The 19,679-nt window shown below is 46.8% G+C and overlaps 1 protein-coding gene across 1 annotated transcript; it reads right to left on the reverse strand.

The window, feature by feature from the left end:
• Positions 1–1,316: 1,316 nt before the first annotated feature.
• LOC108508527 (ly6/PLAUR domain-containing protein 2-like) lies at positions 1,317–7,527 on the reverse strand. Its single transcript, XM_017837372.1, has 3 exons — positions 7,455–7,527; positions 2,505–2,624; positions 1,317–1,528 (listed from the first exon to the last, which is right to left on the reverse strand). Exons 1-3 carry the CDS (start codon positions 7,504–7,506, stop codon positions 1,317–1,319), a joined length of 384 nt encoding a protein of 127 aa, XP_017692861.1. The 5' UTR covers positions 7,507–7,527.
• Positions 7,528–19,679: the final 12,152 nt, after the last annotated feature.

Below are 19,679 nucleotides of genomic sequence, written 5' to 3' on the forward strand. Positions count from 1 at the left end.
TTTGGTGACCTTAGGGTGAGATTGTAGGGAGCTCACGTTGGAAAGGGGACCTCAGGAGGCTTCCAATCCAAATTCCTGATCAAAGCTCCCAAATTTCCTTAGGACTTCGTCCACCTGGGCCTTGAAAACTTCCAAAGATGGGAATTGAACCACCTCTGTTGGAAGCTTTCTGTATTTCACACCGTATAGCTTTTAAATCACATCCTGGTTAAATCACATCCCCTTAAATCACATCCCATTTAAATCACGTCCCATTTAAATCACATCCCATTTAAATCACAACTTTATTGATTGTTATAAATATCACAAGCAGAATGATAACTGAAGGCAAATATTTTTGCTGAAACTTGAAAAAGGGGATTATAAGAAAACGCAGAACCAGGTCAGGATGGAGCAAAATGTGGGAGCTTTGGCCAACACACAAGGAATTCAGGTGATGCTCCAGAGGATTAAAATAAAGGGGGGAAATTACACTTAATTCCAAATTCAGGCCAGAATCATCACTCAAATCACCCAAAATTCCAAGTCAAGACAGTTTTGTTCCAGTGGAATTGGTGGAAGAAATGTTGGTGGAAGAAATGTTCATGGAAGGCCACTGCCAATGAGGGATAACTGGAAATGTCTTGGAAATCTCCTACAAGACCGACCACAAAACCTCACTCATCTCCCTGTATAAACAATCCTGAAAGCTGGAACTGGGGTTTGGGCAGAAAATAACACAATTAAATGGGATCAATACACTTTCAACACAACATTCTTTTTATTCTACTTGAAGGGGTACAGAAAACGAGAGATTTCGGCCTCCCTGGATCAGATCATTGGCCTGGGAAGTTGAATCTCCTGCCTCATATTTTGGACACAGAGAAGGGTCTCCTTAATTTCTTGGGTACAAAGAAGACCTAGAGAGAACAAAGAGCCAGCCCAAAACTTTGGGGTGGAAAAGACCTGCTCTAAGGAGTCATGAAAGGCTCTTATAATATTTTTTTTTGCCTTAAATATACTTCACACAGTGGAATTTTTCAGTTCCAAACCAACCAGCCCAGCAGAGCAACGAAACTCCACAGCTGGTTTTGTGGGAGCAGTTGAAAAATTAAAATTAGAAAACTGTGTTGGGACTTCCTGAGTTTTTGCTCCTCTGTTAATTGTGGGAAAGGGGTGGATAATAATAATAATAATAATAATAAAAAAAGAATGGATTTTTGAAGGTTGGAATTGGAGGTTGTTCATGAAGCATCCAAAGGGAAAGCTGGGCTGGTGGGGGGTTTCTCCTCTTCTTCATTGGGTTCTCCAGAGTGAAAGAACTTCCCATCAGCTCCTCAGGGTCTAGTCCAGAAGAAGACACACAGGGAAGTTGCCAGCAGCCCCACTGGCACCAGGCTGATCCTCAGGCTCGTGGCACCGTCCGCGTTGCACAGGTCGGAGTAGCAGCAGGACACGGGGCGGGTCATCCCGATCCCGTCCACGTCCGACGGGACACACACGGATGAGCACATCTTGGTGACAGTGGAGACTCCAGTGAAGGGATAAACTGACACAAAGAGAGACAGAAGGGATGTTTAGGGCTGGGGGAAATGAAGGAGAGCTCTCCTTGTCCCTAGTGAAATGCTTCTTCCTCTCGCCTTCCCTACCAAAGTCTTAGCTCTGGTTCAAACACAATGTGATTCCTACCAGGAATATGGGAAGCAGCTCCCCCTGAGTGACCATGAGCTCTTTGTCCTGCCTGGATGAGCATTACCCTAAAAAAGGTGGATTAGCCACTTTTTCTGCCTCTCTTTGGACTCTCCTCACCATCTCCTCCCTCTCCAAGCGTGACCAGGGACTCATCAGCAGGACCTTCCAAAGGGAGAACCTCCATCTCCAGAACCTTCAGGGTCACCAGTCAGACTGGCAAAGTCTCTTTGAGAACTACAAAGAACTTCAGGGCATTCCTCTTTCACCTTCAGGTGACCAGAATTTGGTGTCATAAAACTACAGAGCGGTTTGGGTTGGGAGGGAACTTAAAGATCCTCCATGGGCAGGGACACCTTCCACTATCCCAGGCTGCTCCAAGCCCTGTCCAACCTGACATTGAACACTTCCAGGGGTGGGGCAGCCACAGCTTCTCTGGGCAACCTGTGCCAGGGCCTCCCCACCCTCACAGGGAAGGATTTGTCTCTAATATCCAACCTAAACTTACCCTCTTTAAGCCATTCCCTGTTGTCCTATCACTGCACAACCATGGAAAAAATTCAACTCTCATTTCTAACCATGCTCACCATTAGCTGGGAGCTTGAGAACCTTAAATATTTACTCACACAAACACTGCTTTCAGCAGCAGCAGCAGGAGACTCTGCCCCACAGGAGCTCTTTCCCACATTTAAGTGAAAAAAGGACTTGCTCTCCACACCAGCAGTTTCACTGTAGAAACACTGATTCTTGTTAAAAGTGTAGATGAAGAAGCCGTTGTCCTTACCCTCCTTCAGGATTCATGTTGAAAGTAGGGATAAAGTGGTTGTTGTCCTTACCCTCCTCCAGGGAATACATGGTGGTCTTGCACATGTTCTCGGTCTCCGAGCAGTTCTCGATGGTCACACACTTCTCCACGGGGGTCTCGCTCCTGCACGTGTAGCACTGCAAGGTGAGAGCTGGGAGGAGGGAAAACACGAGTTTGGACTCGGTGTGGAACACCAGAGCTGGTCTGTGCCCCTCCCTGGGGAGGGGTGTTCCCAAATCCTCATGTTGAAAACGGAAATGGAAGGATAAAATGCATCTGTGCCAATGGGAATGGGAAATACAGTGGGCTGGTGGTCGAAGCCTCCCAGATCAATTGGGATCCTTTGGATCAATCTGAGACCACCCAGATCAATCAGGACCCTCTCGATCAATCCAGGACCCCTGGATCAATGCAGAATCCCCTGGATCAACCCAAGACATCCAGATCGATCTGGGACACCTGGATCAATATGGACCCCCCCTGGATCAGTCTGAGATCCACTGGATCAATCCAGGCCCCTTGGATCAATATGGAATCCCCCAGATCAATCAGGACCCTCAGATTGACCTGGAACCCCTGGATCAATATGGGATCTCCCAGATCATTCTGGGATCCCCTGGATCAATCCAGACCCCCCAGATCAGTATGGGATTCCCTGGATCCATTGGGATCCCCTGGATTAACCCAGGACCCCCAGATCAATCTGGGACCTCCGGGATCAATACAGGACTCCTTGGATAAATCAGGACCCCCCCAGATCAATGTGGGATCCTCCAGACCAATCTGAACCCCCCAGATCAATCAGGACCCTCAGATCAATCTGGGACCCCTGGATCAATACAGGACCCCCTGGATCATTCTGGGATCCCCTGGATCAACCCAGGACCCCCAGATCAACCTGGGACCTCCAGGATCAATGCAGGATCCTCCAGATCAATACAGGACCCCCTAGATCAATACAGGATCCCCTGGATGAATCCAGACCCTCCGGATCAATCTGCAACCCCTCAGGTCAATCAGGACCCCCTGGATCAACACGGCATCCCCTGGATCAATTGGGATCCACTGGATCAATCTGGGACCCTCCTGATCAATACAGGACCCCCGGGATGTCTGGAGGCTCCACAGGAACCTTGGGCCCTGCGGTGACGGGAAAAGGGATAACAGGAGTAGAGGGGCTAATTAATTAATTAATTAATTAATTAATTGGTGTGATTTATAATTTATGCTTCAGAGGTGGGAGTGGAGCCCTTGTGACCCCAGAGTCAAGCAAGACAAAGCCCCACACCCAGAAGACCCTGTGAATCAGGAAAGACCTTGTGGCTGATCGACCTCAGCTTCGGTCTCTGCAGCTCCTTCTCTCCTTTGCTTTGCACTGGTGGAACATCAGGAAGGCACCAGAGACTCCCAAACCCCCAGAATCACGGGGGAGCTTGGAAGAGTCCTCTGGAGCTTGTCTACTCCAGTCCCCCTGCTCAGGTAGGACCACCTAAAACCTCTTGTCCGGGAATGTAACCAGATTGAGTCCTAATTTCTCCAAGGATGGAGATTCCCCAACCTCTCTGGGCAACCTGTGCCAGTTCTCAGCCCCCCTCCTGGTCCAAAAGTGTTTCCTGGCATTCAGAGGGAACCTCCTGCGTCCCAATTTGTGGCAGTTGCCTGCAGTCCTGGCACTGGGAACCACTGGGAAGAGTCTCTTTGTCCCCTCCTTCCAGGGATTTATAGACATTTCTGAGATTCTCCCTTTGAGCTTCTCTTCTCCAGGCTGAGCCATCCCTGGTTTTCCTCGTGGCCCTTCCTTGGACTCTCTCCAGTGTGTCCATGTGATTTTTCCTGAGGGGAGCATAGAACAGGGCATGGGGCTCCAGGTGTTGAGCAGAAGGGAAGGATCATCCACCTCGACTGATACTTCTTTTAATGCAACCCAGGATGTCATGAGGTTCCCTTCACCCATTTCTCCAACCTGCCAAGGTCCCTCTGGGTGGGATCACGACCCCCCCAGGTATCAGTCACTCCTCCCAGGTTTGTGTCACCCACAGACTTGCTGAGGGTGCTCTGCCCCTTCCTCCAGATCATTGATGAGGATGTTGGATGGGGCTGGAGTCAGTTTTGATCTCGAATCTCCAGTTACTGGTCTTTAAGTAGACTTTGTGTCACTGATCTCCGGGCCTGGACATTTAGTTTTCAAGCTCTGTCTGGTCACCCAGCCCGCACCCCAACAGCTTGTCCATGAGAATCTTGGAACAGGTTGTCCAGAGAGGTTGTGGAATCCACATCCCTGAAGGTATTCCAGGTTGGATGGGCCTTGGAGCAACCTAGTCTAGTGGAAGGTGTCCCTGCTCATGGAATGTCCCTCCTTTCTCACTAAAAGTGCATATTGGGAGGGCTCCTGGAATAGCCAGGAAAGGCTCTTCTTGACCAGTTGTGGCAATCCCACATTCCAAATTGTTCATCACACCTTCCAGGAGGATTTACAAACATGACACTGGCCCGAGGAACACGAAAAACCTGAAGGCACCTGAGGTAGCAGGAATGGGGATGGGAAAGTTGTTTGGGAAGCAAAGGAGTCAGGAGATGCAATCACACGTGGAGAGGGTTGGCCCAGAGCAGAGGAGCTTCTCCCTGCACCATCCTCCTTAAACCCTGGGGATACTGAACCTGAGACATTCCCTTGGCCCAAATTTATGGCCTGGTCCTGTTGTCTTCCCAGTGCTCCATGTTTTTTTCCAGCGAGTAAGAGATTTCAAATCAGCTTTTCACTTTAAGGCCAGGTTGGACAGGGCTTGGAGCAACCTGGTCTAGTGGAAGGTGTCCCTGCCCATGGCAAGGGGTTGGAATGAGATGGTCTTCATTCTTCACGTTGCTTCAACCTGTCCTTGGACACTTCCAAGGATGAGGCAGTCACAAATTCTCTGGACAGCTTGTGCCAGGGCCTCACCATCCTCACAGGGAAGAATTAAACATGAAACAACCACCTTGATGGATTCTATGGGGACATCTTCTGCTCCACACGGAGGCCATAGAAACAAAATTTGGTACTCAGGACTCCAAATCTGACCCTGCCTTGTTCCTCACCGGTTTATGGATGTTCCTCATCAGCTCCCTGTTGAGCTGCAAAGGCCCTTTCCAGCTGCAGGTTCCTCTCAGCTCCCAGACACACAAAATAACCACAGCCCAAGTCTTTCCTTGTCCAAAATCTTCTGAGAGGGAGAAATTTTAGATAAAAACACTGAAGAGCCCAAATTGTTGTGACACAGAGAATTGTTGTGACACAGAGCACTCCAAGCTTAAGGTGTCAAGCCAAAATAGTGTCTGGTGTTTCCCATCAACAAGAAAGATGTTTCAGGATAAGATTTTCAGGGCATTCTGCAGGTTTTCCTGAGGAACACTTGATGTGGGTCCTCTCCTCCAGATCCTCTTTTCCACCCCCTTAGAGAAACCTGAATTTGTCTTAAAATCACAGCAACGTACTTGGTACAGCCCAGCAGCCCCTCTTTGGTCTGGAAGGCAGTTGTCACCTTATCTGTGTGACATTCCTGCTGAAATTCCTGTAAATCCCACTGAAAAAGGAGCAAGGATTCAGCTCATCCCGACACACCCACAACAGGATGTCAGAAAGTCACCTTGTGAAAATAGAGATCAACTAATAAGCTAGAAAGAAAAAAAAAAGCCCTTTTCTAAACAGACCCGGGAATTTTCTTGCTTTTATTCAAAGCAAACTTTATAATGTTTTGTTTGCTTTAATTCTGAGTCTGACAGTTGTCAAACACATCTCTGGGGGGGAAGAATCGTCACCGGTCTCAGGTTTCAGGAGATTTTGCAAATCCAAACCACAGCATTTGTGTTGCTCTCTGAAAAGAAAACCAAACAAAGCACCTGTTCCTCCCCTGATGAATCTGCCCCTTGCAGGTCTGAGGATTTAGGAAGGGAAACGAAGTAGAAAATTAAAAATAAATTCATAAATAGAAATTGAAAGAAAATCCTGACAGAGCTCCACGTCCCATCCAGACACGAATAAAATCACACCCTAAACCACCTGGGGTTTGGGAATATCCCAATTAATAGTCCCAGCTCTTGCACAGGACTTTCCTTGGTCATCCAGGAGAACACCAAAGGAGATTTTGGGATCAGCAGAAGGAGCAAGAAGTTTTTGTGGTGGTGGAAACAAGGGATGGGGAATCTATCCCAGGATGTCCTTCGCTCTGGACAGCCCCCTTCCACCCTTAGAGGTTATGGAATCACTGCTCATGTAGATCTTCCCGGGATGAGGGGATTCCCTGCTTTCTAGGGGATTAAAACACCAGTGTCCTAAATGTCATTCCACACTTGGCTTCAAGGAGCCGGTGATGGAGGAGAAATAACTAAATTTCACTGATGGAAACAGAGAGGGAAGGTTTCCATGTCATCCCTGGATTCATGGGGCTTGTTCCCCACCTCCACATCCCAGACAGATCATCCCAAATATCAACCCTGCAGCACATGGGCCACCAGCTTTGTCCCAGCCCCTCTTTCCCACTTCTAGTGGTTAAAATTTGATAAATCCCACACGGAAGTTATTTTTAGAGAGATTCCACACACACTGCATTAAACTGGCTGGCAACTTTCAGGGTTAAGTATTAAGAAAAAAAAGGTCCAGAAAGTTAAAAATAACGTTAAAAAAAATAAATAAAAAGGAGTGATATTGAGCAAGGACCTGTAAAAAAGTGAGAGCTGAAATTTGCATTAAAGAGATGACATGGCATAATCACACCCTGCCTTGTGTGATTATCCTTCCTAAAGAGCCTGAACCAACAATCCCAGTGACACCATCGTGATCCTGAACATCTGACAGGCTGGAAATATTCCAAAGATAGATTTTTTTTCTTTTGGGCTAAAAACTGCTCCAAGCAGGAGGCCTGAATTTCGGGGGGAAGGGGACACATCCTACCCCATCCTGCTGAATATCCTGTTGGGACTTGGGTAAATCAGAGCAGGAACTTACCAAATTCTGTGCAAATGAAGGCAGCCAACAGAAGAGACAGAAACACCTTCATCGTTGCCTGAGTTGTCACTGATCTTCACCACTGGCTTTGATGTCCCACCTCCTGGGGGTTTGCCATGCACTGATCGTGTCCCCAGCTCCAAATCTACTGGAAAAACGAGTCCCATTGAGCTATAAATGAATTGAAGGAGCTGCAAATCAGGCCCCACCTCCTGCCTCCACCGTCACCTCTTTTCATGTTCCTTGGAGAAGAAAATTAGGGTTCAGGCTTTGGACAATGGCTGGGATTGTTTGAAGTGGGTGCCTCGTGACGGGGAAGCCCAGGGGTGTTAAATAATCCCGGTGGCCCTGTCTTGCCTTGAAACCTGGTGATATTTCTCCTTCCTTTTTAGGGAGGTCTGGGTGGTTTCCAGAAACCCTGGGGGGAAAAAGCATTAGTGGCTGTGAGCTTCAAGGCTTGGAACCTCAAGGACTTTGCTCCTCTGTGTTTGGACCTTCAGCTGGGGACAGAGTTTATCCCCAAGAGAATCATAGTTTGAGTTGGAAGGGACCTGAAAGACCATTCCAACCTCCTGCCACAGACAGGGACACCTTCCACTAGACCAGGTTGCTCCAAGCCCCGTCCAACCTGGCCTTAAAGTGGAAAACTGGCTTGAAATCCCTTTACTCACAGGAAAAAAACATGGAGCACTGGGAAGACAACAGGACCAGGCCATAAATTTGGGCCAAGGGAATGTCTCAGGTTCAGTATCCCCAGGGTTTAAGGAGGATGGTGCAGGGAGAAGCTCCTCTGCTCTGGGCCAACCCTCTCCACGTGTGCTTGCAACTCCTGACTCCTTTGCTTCCCAAACACCTTTCCCATCCCCATTCCTGCTGCCTCAGACGCCTTCAGGTTTTTCCTGTGCCTCAGGCCAGTGGCATGTTTGTAAATCCTCCCGGAAGGTGTGATGAACAATTTGGAATGTGGGATTGCCACAACTGGTCAAGAAGAGCCTTTCCTGGCTGTTCCAGGTGCCCTTCCAACACACACTTTTAATGACAAAGGAGGAAAAGGTGAAATAAAGACACTTCAGGAGATATTCCCACCACTTTTGTTGTATCACACCATCAGAGGGACTTGATTCGGGGTTATTCACTTGAACTCTTACAATATAGAATCATTAAGGCTGGAAAAGACCTTTAGGATCCCCAAGTCCAACCACAAACCCAGCACCACTAATCCGTGTCCTCAGGGGCCACATCCACAGGTTTTTTGAACTCTTCCGGGGATGCGACTCCACCACTTCCCTGGGCAGCCCAGTCTAGTGCTTGACAATCCTTTCCATGAAGCCCTTTTCCCTAATATCCAATCTAAACCTCCCCTGATGCAACTTGAGGCCGTTTTGTCTTGCTCTATCTTAAAACGTTCCAAGATTTTCTGGGAATATTGAATGAACAACCCAATCATTTTCTCTCCAAATGTGAAGCTCCAGTGAATTATAGAATGGTTTGGGTTGGAAAGGACCTTAAAGATCATCCAGTTCCCACCCTCTACCATGGGCAGGGACAGCTTCCACTATCCCAGATTGCTCCAACCTGGCTTTGGACACTTCCAGGGATGGGGCAGCCACAGCTTCTCTGGGCAACCTGTGCCAGGGCCTCCTCACCCTCACAGGGAACAATTTCTTCCCAAAATTCCATCTAACTCTACCCCTCTCATCCTCTCTTGTCGTATCATTGTGTCTTTGTTTAGAGCTCTGTTTATTAACACGCTCTGGTTTACCTGAAGTAAAGAAAATTCCATCAAGCCACCACAGAAAACAACAAAGTGTGAAGTATTTTGGAGTCTCTCCCCATTTTTTGGAGGATTTGGGAGTTTGTCACCATAAGGAGTGACCCCACCATCCTAGATTGCCCAGAGAAGCTGTGGCTGCCCCATCCCTGGAAGGGTTCAAGGCCAGATTGGAGCATCCTGAGGTAGTGGGAGATGTCCCCGCCCATGATGGGAGTTGGAACTGGAAGATCTTTAAGATCCCTTCCAACCCAAACCATCCTGTGATTCTAGTCTATGATTCCAAGACCCTCCCTCATCCTTTCTATCCCTATCCCCTGTGTCAGGTCCTCCCCACCCTCACAGGGAAGGATTTTTCCCCAATATCTCAACTAAACGTGGTCTCATCATCTTACAAACCCCGTTTCTTTTACAAGCAGCACTCCTGGATGACTTAAATCCTCAGGAATCCAGACGGATTGTTTTCACGGTTGCCTCTGTAATACAGTAATTATGTCGATTATGAAAGTTAAGCAGTTATTTCCAGCCCCAAAATCACCCAGGGAAAGACTTTTTTGGTATATCCCGGCTTTGCCATTCCTCCTGTTCAGCAGGGGAATGTTATAATCCTATTAAGAAGAGAGAAATTTGCTGATTGTGTTTGCCTTGTTCTTGAAGGGGGGAAGAAAAGAAAACAATTTAATACGGCTGGGGTGTGGTTTTTGGTATTAAGAGGCCTCCAACAATGTGCCAAATGACTGGTTTCACATGCACATCTGAAATGTGATCTCCACTGCCTTGTCAAATCTTGGAGGGAAGAACATGTGCCAACACCCTGCTCTTAAATGCTGCTCCCTCCTTGGGTTTGGAGGGTTGTTTTTTTGGGGGGTGTCAACATACCTGGCTTGTTTATGGTTTCAGTTGATCTTATCTGAGTCTTGAAGGCCTGAAATGTCTCCTCTTTTGTGTGGCAGCTGCCTTGCAGGGCTGGCAGCTCCCCAGAGGAACAAGAGGAACTAATGGGAACATCCAACGAGGGTTTTGTTGAATTCCTTTTATTATTTTGTGGGAAACCATAACCATTGTGTTGGGGGGGTTCCCATTAACCACAGAGAAAAGAATTATGAAGCTGCATAAATCTGCCTCAATGACCCACGGGATGGTTGGGAAAAAAATAGGTATTTTTAGTGTTTATGTTCAAAGGTAAATTAATACAAGAACTCTCTGCATTTCAGAGGAGTTTGTGTCATAAATAAAAGGAGAAGTTCAGCCAAATGTTTACTTCCAGCCTGAGAAACCTGTGCCAAAGCCCTTTCCTGTCCTACCTTACCAGCTGAGACAGTCTCTGGGTGGAGGCATCTGATGGGAGCAGTTGCATCCACACTGGAAAGAGCCTCCAAATCCCAAAACCTCCCAATAGATCTGCTCATGCTGCCCCATTACCATGCTGAGATCCCACTAGGAAGTCCTAAAATTGCCCATCCACCTCCAGGGCAGAGTTTCAGGGACTGGTTGGGTTTGAGAGCCTTCTTGACTTCATTGTTTTAAACTCTGCATTCTCATTACTCTGATAAGTTCTTGTATATCTCCTATGAATCTCAGGTTTCTTCCAGGGCGGAGGGATGTAGGAGCAAAAAAGTATGATTGGATTTAAGGGAGGAATGCTGCCAGGACAGTGTCAATCCCAGTGCTAAGATCTTCTCACACACCCACAGAAAGGTTAAACCCAAAAACATTCCTGTAAGAGGAGTAAATATTATGGGATCATGGAATTATGGAATGGTTTGGGTTGGAAGGGACCTGAAAGATCATCCAGTTCCAACCCCTGCCATGGGCAGGGACACCTCCCACTAGCCCAGGTTGCTCCAACCTGGCTTTGAACACTTCCAGGGATGGGGCAGCCACAGCTTCTCCAGGAAATCCATTCCAGCACCTCACCACCCTCCCAGGGAAGAATTCCTTCCCAATATCCCATCTAACCCTTCCCTCTGGCACTGGAAAGCCATTCCCCCTTGTCCATCACTTCATCCCTTGTCCCAAGTCCCTCTCCAGCTCTCCTGGAGCCCCTTTAGGCCCTGGAAGGAGCTCTAAGGTTTCCCTGGAGCCTTCTCTTCTCCAGGTGAACACACCCAGCTCTCCCAGCCTGGCTTCAGAGCAGCACCAGCCCTTGGAATATCTCTGTGGCCTCCTCTGGACTTGTTCCAGCAGCTGGATCACTAATGAAAGGAACTCATGGAAGCAGCGAGGATAGGTTTGTGTGATCAGCAAACCTGGTGTTCAGAGTGTCAGGGATTAAACCACCACAAATTTCCCCTCTGACACATCCCAGCCCCCACTTGCATCCCCCATAAACCCCAACTCTCCAGAGATGGGACACTTTGCACCAAAAAGGGAGGAATTAAACAGGTACCTCCACCCTCCTCCATTAACGGGGAACATCTCGAAAAATTCAAGAGAAACCTCGAAAAGCCAAGTATAAGACATAAACAGCCCCAAGCCTGACTCTGGCCTATCCCTGTGAATAATTCAGCAGGAATCCAACCCTGCAGCTCTTTCAGAGCCATTTTCACCAAGGCACCACTCATTAGCTCATTAGTCAGAGCAGCCTTATTCCTACTAATTGATTTTACTACCATTCCCTACAATGCATGGCCAAGATCCAGCATGTTTCTGCCTGGCTCTAAAACCCTTTTATTGGCACAGCTCTGTGAGACGTTTCATCCCTCCCTCTCTCTCTCTCTCTCTCTCTCTCTCTCTCTCTCTCACCTATGGAGCTTGTAAAGGTCGGGTGATTCCCACAAGTGAGTCTTTGGAAGGTGCCTTTGGGCAAAGGGCAGATCCTCCCTGGATCTGACAAGCAGGAGGATCAAAGCACCCGGCTGGGCAGGTAACGGGTGGGTCTGACATGGATTGGAGCTGCAGATGGATTCAGGAAGCTTGGCAGCTCTTTCCACACTGGTTTCCACCTTGGTAGTGGACTGGGACATAGAATCATGGAATGGTTTGTGTTGGAAGGGAAATTAAAGATCATCGCCTTTCAAACCCCCCCGCCATGGGCAGAGACACCTTCCACTATCCCAGATTGATCCAAGCCCTGTCCAACCTGGCCCTGGACACTTCCAGGGCTGGGGCAGCCACAGCTTCTCTGGGAATTCCATCCCAGCCCCTCACCACCCTCCCAGCCAAGAATTCCTTCCCAATATCCCATCTAACCCTTCCCTCTGGCACTGGGAAGCCATTCCCTGTGTCCTGTCCCTCCATCCCTTGTCCTAGGTCCCTCTCCAGCTCTCCTGGAGCCCCTTTAGGCCTTGGAAGGGGCTCTCAGGTCCCCCTGGAGCCTTTCCTTCTCCAGGTGAACCCCCCTAGCTCTCCCAGCCGGGCTCCAGAGGTGCTCCAGCCCTTGGAGCATCTCCGTGGCCTCCTCTGGTCTCACTCCAACAGTTCCATGTCCTTGTGCTGAGGCCCCCAGAGCTGGACAAGGTGCTCCAGGTGGGATCTACAGGGAGTGGAGCACAGGGGGAGAATCCCCTCCCTCAGCCTGGTGCCCCCAATCCTTCTGCTGCATCCCAGGGCTCTGTTGGCTCCCGGGGCTGCACCAGAGACATGAGGGAGCCTGGGCAGTGCCGGCCCCGGGGCACAAAGGTCAGACCACACCACAAGCACAAAGGGCTTCTCCAACCCTGCTGCTCATCCCACATTCCCACCAGACCTCCCTACATCCCCCCTCTGCCCCAGCCATGTCAGCTGTGCCTAAAAATCAGGGATGTTTTGTATATTCACCAGGAACAAGCTGATTTATTTTCCTGAGGAGTCTTGTTCCCTCCAGGTAAACATTCACCTGCCTCCTTATTTATTTTTTTTCCCCAACCTGTTTTTCTCCCTCTTTGAATTCCATGCAGGCACCTCTTATCTCCAGGTTATTATTTAGATTAACCTCTGTGTAGCACTTAACTCCTTCTGGGGGAGACCTTCACATCCATCACTTCCCTGGCCAGTGGCCATGGATAAAGTTGTCCTGAGGGAGGATCTTATAGGAATTAATAACGACTCAAATATGTTCTCTCTCTCTCTGTGTTTATGATGTGCACAGAAAGGATTGATCATATATTTATAACTACTGGGAATTTGTCTTCCTTCCCTATCAAATTTCTTCCAGCTTCCTTTTGTTCTTTTTGCTTCCAAGCTCCTGTCTTTTCCCTTCCTGTCAGCTCTGACTGAGGCACTAATCACTTGTTTGGAGATGATTTGCTCCATCCAGCTTTCCAAGGCATTGTTAATGATGATGCAGGAATGTAAATCACTTGCTCAGTGTAGCTGTCACCTGCTTTAATTATCCCCTGCCTCCTTCAATCCAAGGGACAGGAGATACTTTCCTACCTGAGTCACCTCTCGCCGACCCAGAAGGGAAGAACAAGGACAACACGTGTAAAACAGACTGAGAAGAACCAGCTTTGCCTCCAGGCCCTTCTCATCTCCCTCTAGACTGCAGTGCTTGGAATTCAAGCTGGAAATAGCCACATCTTGGAATGTGTTCTCAGGATTTCTGCCCAAACCAGTAGAAAACCTAAATGAAGGTATTGTGTGTGTCTTGCACCAAAAAACATCCCAGGCTTGGCCTCCCACGTTTATTCTTCTTTATTCCTGCTGTTTATTTTTCCAAGCTGTTCAAATCCCTCTGGGTGGCATGTCCACGTCCACCGCTTCTCCTAGTTTTGTGTCACCTGCAAACCTGCAGGCTCTGCCACATCTTCAAGGTCGTGAACAGCTTTGACCCCAAAACTGAGTCCTGTGGTGCCCCCACTGGTGACTGGCCTCCAACTGGACTTGGTGCCACTGGTCACAAACCTCTGGAACCAGTTGCTCCACTAGTTTTCAATCCACCTCCTTGTCCACTTTGTCCAACCCTTCCTTTGTCACCTCACCCAGGAGGATGTTGTGGGACAGTGTCGAAAACCTTAGAGGTGGAGAAAACCCACATCCACCTCTCCCTCCTCATCCACCAAACCAGTCCCCTCATGGCTGAAGGATTTCGTGCTGGTGAGGCCCAACACCTCCTTTGGGAATCCGTGCTGGCTCCAGGCTCATGATGCTGCTTTTTGTCTTGTTCCCCACCCTCAGGATCTTGAGCTCCACCACTCACAGTCACTGCAGCCCAACCTTCACACCTTCAGCAAGTCCTTCCTTTTTCACAGCTGTGAGGTTCACGAAAATCCCTCTTTCCTCAGGAATCTGTGACCAGTTCACTTCAAAAGCCTCCAAGATTGTCCTGCTGATACTGGGATGCTGAAAGCCCTCCCTGAGTCCCAACACTTGGGAGTGTGAGGCTTTTTCCAGCTGTGTTAGGGAGGTTTTATCCACTTTGTGAGCAGGTGTTCTGTACCAGACATCACCACAACATCCCCTGTGCTGATCCACCTGCCCAAAAGCTCTCAGCTGACTCATCAACTCATCATCCATCCCCAGGCCAAGCTTGAGGGATTTTCACTGTTTTCTTACATAAAAGCAACTCCTCTTCCTCACTTTTGCAGCCTGTCCTTCCTAACCATTCCATATCCAGCCATAGAATGGTCTAATTTGGAATTAAGGAACATCTGGTTCCAACCCACCTTCCACCAGACCAGGTTGCTCAGAGCCCAGCTGTGGTAGCCCTCAATTCTGTGATCTATCCCACCGCTTCCCTCTGATCCCAAGATTCCAGGTGGTTTGGCCATGGATTTGACCACGGGCAATACAGGGAATTCTGAAACAGATGGATTTGTTCAGCCTGGAAAAACGATGAGAAGGGAGGGCTCGGGAGGCCCAACAGAACCTGCCGTGAAAAAGGGTCAGGGAGAAGGTTGGGCTGGAATTCTTCTCATCTCAAGACTCCTGGTGAACTTCCTTCTGCATCCCACCCCTTGGAAAAAGGGGCTTGTGGTCCTGGAATGCCGACACACCCATCCCAGTACATCCTACCGGGATGCACTGGTAAAACTGGGGCCCAGCGCTGCCACCTCCTGACAAGAGGAGAGAATGCAAATCCCGCATCCCAACCCGTTTCCCAAGGAAGGAAGGGAGGAATTTTTAGGATTATTTTGGTAATTTTTAATTTTTCACTATTTCCAAAATTCGGGTTTTGGAATCATTTGGTTGCAACCAGCTTTGGGACGAGAAACCTCCGTGTGACAATAAAATGAGGAGAAAAATTCTTTAAATTTTTCCTAAAAAAGGAGAAATATTCTCTATTTTTTTCCTAATTAAGGAGAAAAAAATTCTAAATTTTTCCTAAATAAGGTGGAAAATTACCTAAAAATTATCTAAATTTCCTTGAACAACCCATGAGTTGAATTCCAATGTGGCAAAGACCCTGAACACTCCAAAGTGATCACACACAAGGTGCCACCATCCCTCATCTGCTGAAAGCTCTTGTTTTTTCGGTCATTTCTCCTCTAATATTTTGAAATGTGATACCAAATGGGGGCTGGACCCAGCAGGTTTAACAGGTCTGAGCTCAGCAAGGAGCTTTGGGGTGAAACTCGGACTCTGGAGCGAGAAAGGGTCACCACATCCCCGCAATTTGAGCAATGAGAGACACGACGTGAGCCAGGAGACCTTGGAACCTACGGAAAAACACAGGACTTGGCTCTGGGAGATGCAGGAGTGACAGGAATGTCACAGGAATGTGTGTGAAACAGGATCCACCCAGTTGTTAGCGGTGTTAACTGGAGTGGAGAAGGAGAGCAAGGTGCTACTTGCATCACTCCCCCAGGAGTTTGATGCTCCTCACAGCTCTTCCTCCAGGAATTTGATGCTCCTCACACCTCTTCCTCCAGGAATTTGATGCTCCTCACACCTCTTCCTCTGTGAGTTCGATGCTGTAAATGTTACGTTCCACTCCTGCAACTTTAATTCCTTCTACATGAAGGTACCGGAGTCACAGTGACATCAGAACTGGCCAAGTGTCCATGTATCCCAGGAAGGGTCAGATCTCCAAACCCAAGGAGGCCAAGGTATGTTGTGCAAGGTTTTAAATCTCTTTTCCTCGGGAGATGACAAGCGGGAAGGTTGGAACATGCTCCCACGGCCGTGCAAAGCACTTCCCACCTTTCCAGCCTCCTCCGTTGCACCTGGAGTTGCCATCTTCACCCTTTTGCCCCTTCATGATGTCTCGTGTGGCCCTCAAAAGCCATGAAGTGGGAAGCAGGGGAAGCAGGAGGACAGAAGGAGGAGAGGGTCGGCGCCGGCAGGAAGGTGGAGCTCTCGGTTCAGTCATTTTTTTGCCTTCCCTCAGCATCGCTCCGATTTTAAATTGCAAATTCTCCACCCACGCGCTTTTCCTGACTCCTCCACGTCAAAAATTCCCAATGAATCACCTTTCTGGAGATTATTCTCTGGCTCCAGTGCTATTTCTTCCTCCAAAACCTGTATTTGCCATGGTTAGAGGGGAGGCATGTCCAGAGGGACAATAAAGGGTGGGAATTAACCCCTCTACTCTGCCCTCATGAGATCCCACCAGGATTGTTGCATCCAGGCTGGATTCCTCAGCACAGGAATGATGTGGACATGTTGGAATGGGACCAGAGGAAGCCATGAAGATGATCAAAAGGCGGCAGCACCTCTGCTCTGGAGACAGGTTGGGAGAGATGGGAATGTCCAGCCTGGAGAAGAAAAGGCTCCAGGGAGAACTTCCAGGGCCTAAAGGGGCTCCAGGAGAGCTGGAAAGGGACTTGGGACAAGGAATGGAGGGACAGGACACAGGGAATGGCTTCCCACTGCCAGAGGGCAGGGTTAGATGGGATATTGGGAAGGAATTCTTGGCTAGGAGGGTGGTGAGGGGCCGGAATGGAATTCCCAGCGAAGCTGTGGCTGCCTCATCCCTGGAAGTGTTCCAGGCCAGGTTGGATGGGACTTGGATCAACCTGGGATAGTGGGAGGTGCCCCTGCCCATGGCAGGGAGGTTGGAACAAGATGATCTTTAAGTTCCCTTCCAACCCAAACCATTCCATGATTCTCTGATGGGAAGGCAAGAATTCTCCCACTTTGGACTCATTTGCTGGTGTCTCACACCCTGAGACGATCAACACAACCTCAGGATACCAAGGAGAAGCATCTCTTCCAGAGCCAACTGGAAGAGAAACACTGGGAATAGTTCTCAGAAACAATTCCAGCCATTTGACATCTCTTAACAAGGCTCACCTGGAAATATGGACCTGAAGGAAGGAAGCAGCTCCAGAATCTCTTTGTCAAAACATTAATAAGGTCCCCTCTTGGATTTGGAGACGTTGGGACCATTTTCCTGGATTTTCTGAACACCTGGAATGTGGGAGAGCCCATCCCAGGCCTGTCCAGATGCAGGCAGGTCCTCGGGGAGTATCAGGAGCAATGTGAGAAGAAATGTTGGGAATTCCAGGGAGGAGGGAGGTGCAGCCTCTCAAGAGTGGGGTTTTTCTGTGACCCCCTGCTGTGCAATGTCCTCCAGTCCCCAAAATATTCCCTGTCATCACTGCTGCCTCCCATCCCCAAAATCCCTTGCAAATATGGATTGCAAGGAAGGAGGGCAGTGGAGAAGACCCTTTCCCAGGAAGTGTCCAGGCCGGGTTTATCCAGAGAAGGAAAGGTATTTTTATTATCTTTGTTTCAAACAGCCTTTTGTTGTTCCTAAAGAACCCCTGAGCCCATCACTGTTAGTCTCTGTTTGTCTCACATTCCTCAAGGAATATAATCCCTTTCTCCCATGGGATCCAACCAGGCTCTCAAAAAGTATATATACATAAATATATATATTTATATATATATATTTATATATATATATGTATAAAATATATATATAAAATATATATAAATGTGATATAGTAATATACCATATATATAATATACATATATAGTAATATATAAATATAATATACATATATATAGTAATATATAATATATACAATACACAATATTTAATATATATAATATATAATATATATTATATATCTGATTATATATATAATATATAAAAATGTAATATAGTAATATATAATATATATGGTTTATATTATATATACCATATAAATAACATGTAATTTATAAATAATAGAATAAATAAAATATAAGTAAATAATAAATAATATCATGTAATATATATAATATATACTAGTACTAGATAATATATATTTTGTATATAAAATATATATTTATATGTTATATACAAAATAATATATATTATATAATATGATATATAATATATAATATATAATATATATGCTATATATTATATATGATATATAATATATTCTATAAATAATATAAATACATTAATAATAAATAATGTGGTAAACTATTAATGAATAAATAATATCATATAATGTGTATAAAATAGTATATATAATATATTATATATACTATATCATATAAAATATGTATTATTGAGTGCATGTAAAAATAGATACTATATCATATATAGTACATATCATGTATAAAAATATATAATAATATATAAAATAATAAAACAATAAAATAATTTTTAAAATTTTAAACACAAATTCCAGTGAGCCATCCTTACAATGCACTGTGAACGTCCCTGGCTTGGGACAGCAGGGGGGTCTCCCGAGCTCCATGTCTGTGTGTCCCTGTGTCCATCTGTCCACAGGCAGGAGCGGGGTTGGAGCAATCCCTGCAAACCCCGGGAGTGCAGGAAGAGGAGCAGCTGCCCCCCAGACACCCACCCAGGGGCCATTCTGTGCCCAAAATATCCTCCCTTTCCAACAAGAGCTCCAAGGACAAATCTCATCCCCCTTCCCGGCAGGGTCACAGAAAAGTCAAGGATATTTATGAGCTATTGAAGGCAAAGACAATCCCTGTTCTTTATCCATCACAGGAAGAGATTCCAAAGGCCTTGAGATGACATGGATGGATTTATCCCTCCTATATTCCAGAGGCTCAGCCTCATGTCTGTCCTTTTGACCCAGCTTTGAATCCCATCCAAGCACTTTCCCTTCACCCAAAACAAGGAATAACATCTGCAATATCCACAGAATCAGCCAAAGACTTTGCTCCAAGTGTCTCTTTTTTATTAATTCCATATATTTTTTTTATTAGAATATAAGAAACAATATGTGACATACACTCCACTTGTACTTACATTAATATATTTAAAGGAATTGATGCTGCTTTATCCTGCTTATTCTGTTACAACAAAGGTAATACACAGTTACAAATCTCACACCTATGGATTAGTAAAACCAACGTCTCAGTGGAACCATCCCAGTGAAACCAGATCATCCAACAAAGCTGAAATAAAAGGTATCAATATTTTGAATTTTTTTTTTCAGCAACACTTTATTGGCTTATTTAGTTTTGATGAAACAATAAGATTTGGGCTGGGGGAAAAAAAAAAAAAAGCATTCCCTTGGAAAATATTGGACCTGGGAAGCCTGTTAAGCCTTTTATTTCTCAATTTTCACTATCAGAGCAAAGCTGGAGGAATTAAAACCTTTAATCTGTCTCTGATG

This window comes from Lepidothrix coronata, unplaced genomic scaffold (assembly GCF_001604755.1).
Source record: "Lepidothrix coronata isolate B3197 unplaced genomic scaffold, Lepidothrix_coronata-1.0 Scaffold302, whole genome shotgun sequence".
In the NCBI taxonomy this organism is placed as follows: domain Eukaryota; kingdom Metazoa; phylum Chordata; class Aves; order Passeriformes; family Pipridae; genus Lepidothrix; species Lepidothrix coronata.

What these genes read in the sequence shown, in the direction of transcription:
- LOC108508527 (XM_017837372.1), bottom strand. Translation starts at nt 7,506, where the DNA reads ATGAAGGTGTTTCTGTCTCTTCTGTTGGCTGCCTTCATTTGCACAGAA. An exon ending in CTTCATTTGCACAGAATTTG is followed by an intron (nt 2,625 to 7,454) that starts GTAAGTTCCTGC and finishes CCCTCCTCCCAG; the next exon opens with CTCTCACCTTGCAGTGCTAC. An exon ending in CATGTATTCCCTGGAGGAGG is followed by an intron (nt 1,529 to 2,504) that starts GTAAGGACAACA and finishes TCTTTGTGTCAG; the next exon opens with TTTATCCCTTCACTGGAGTC.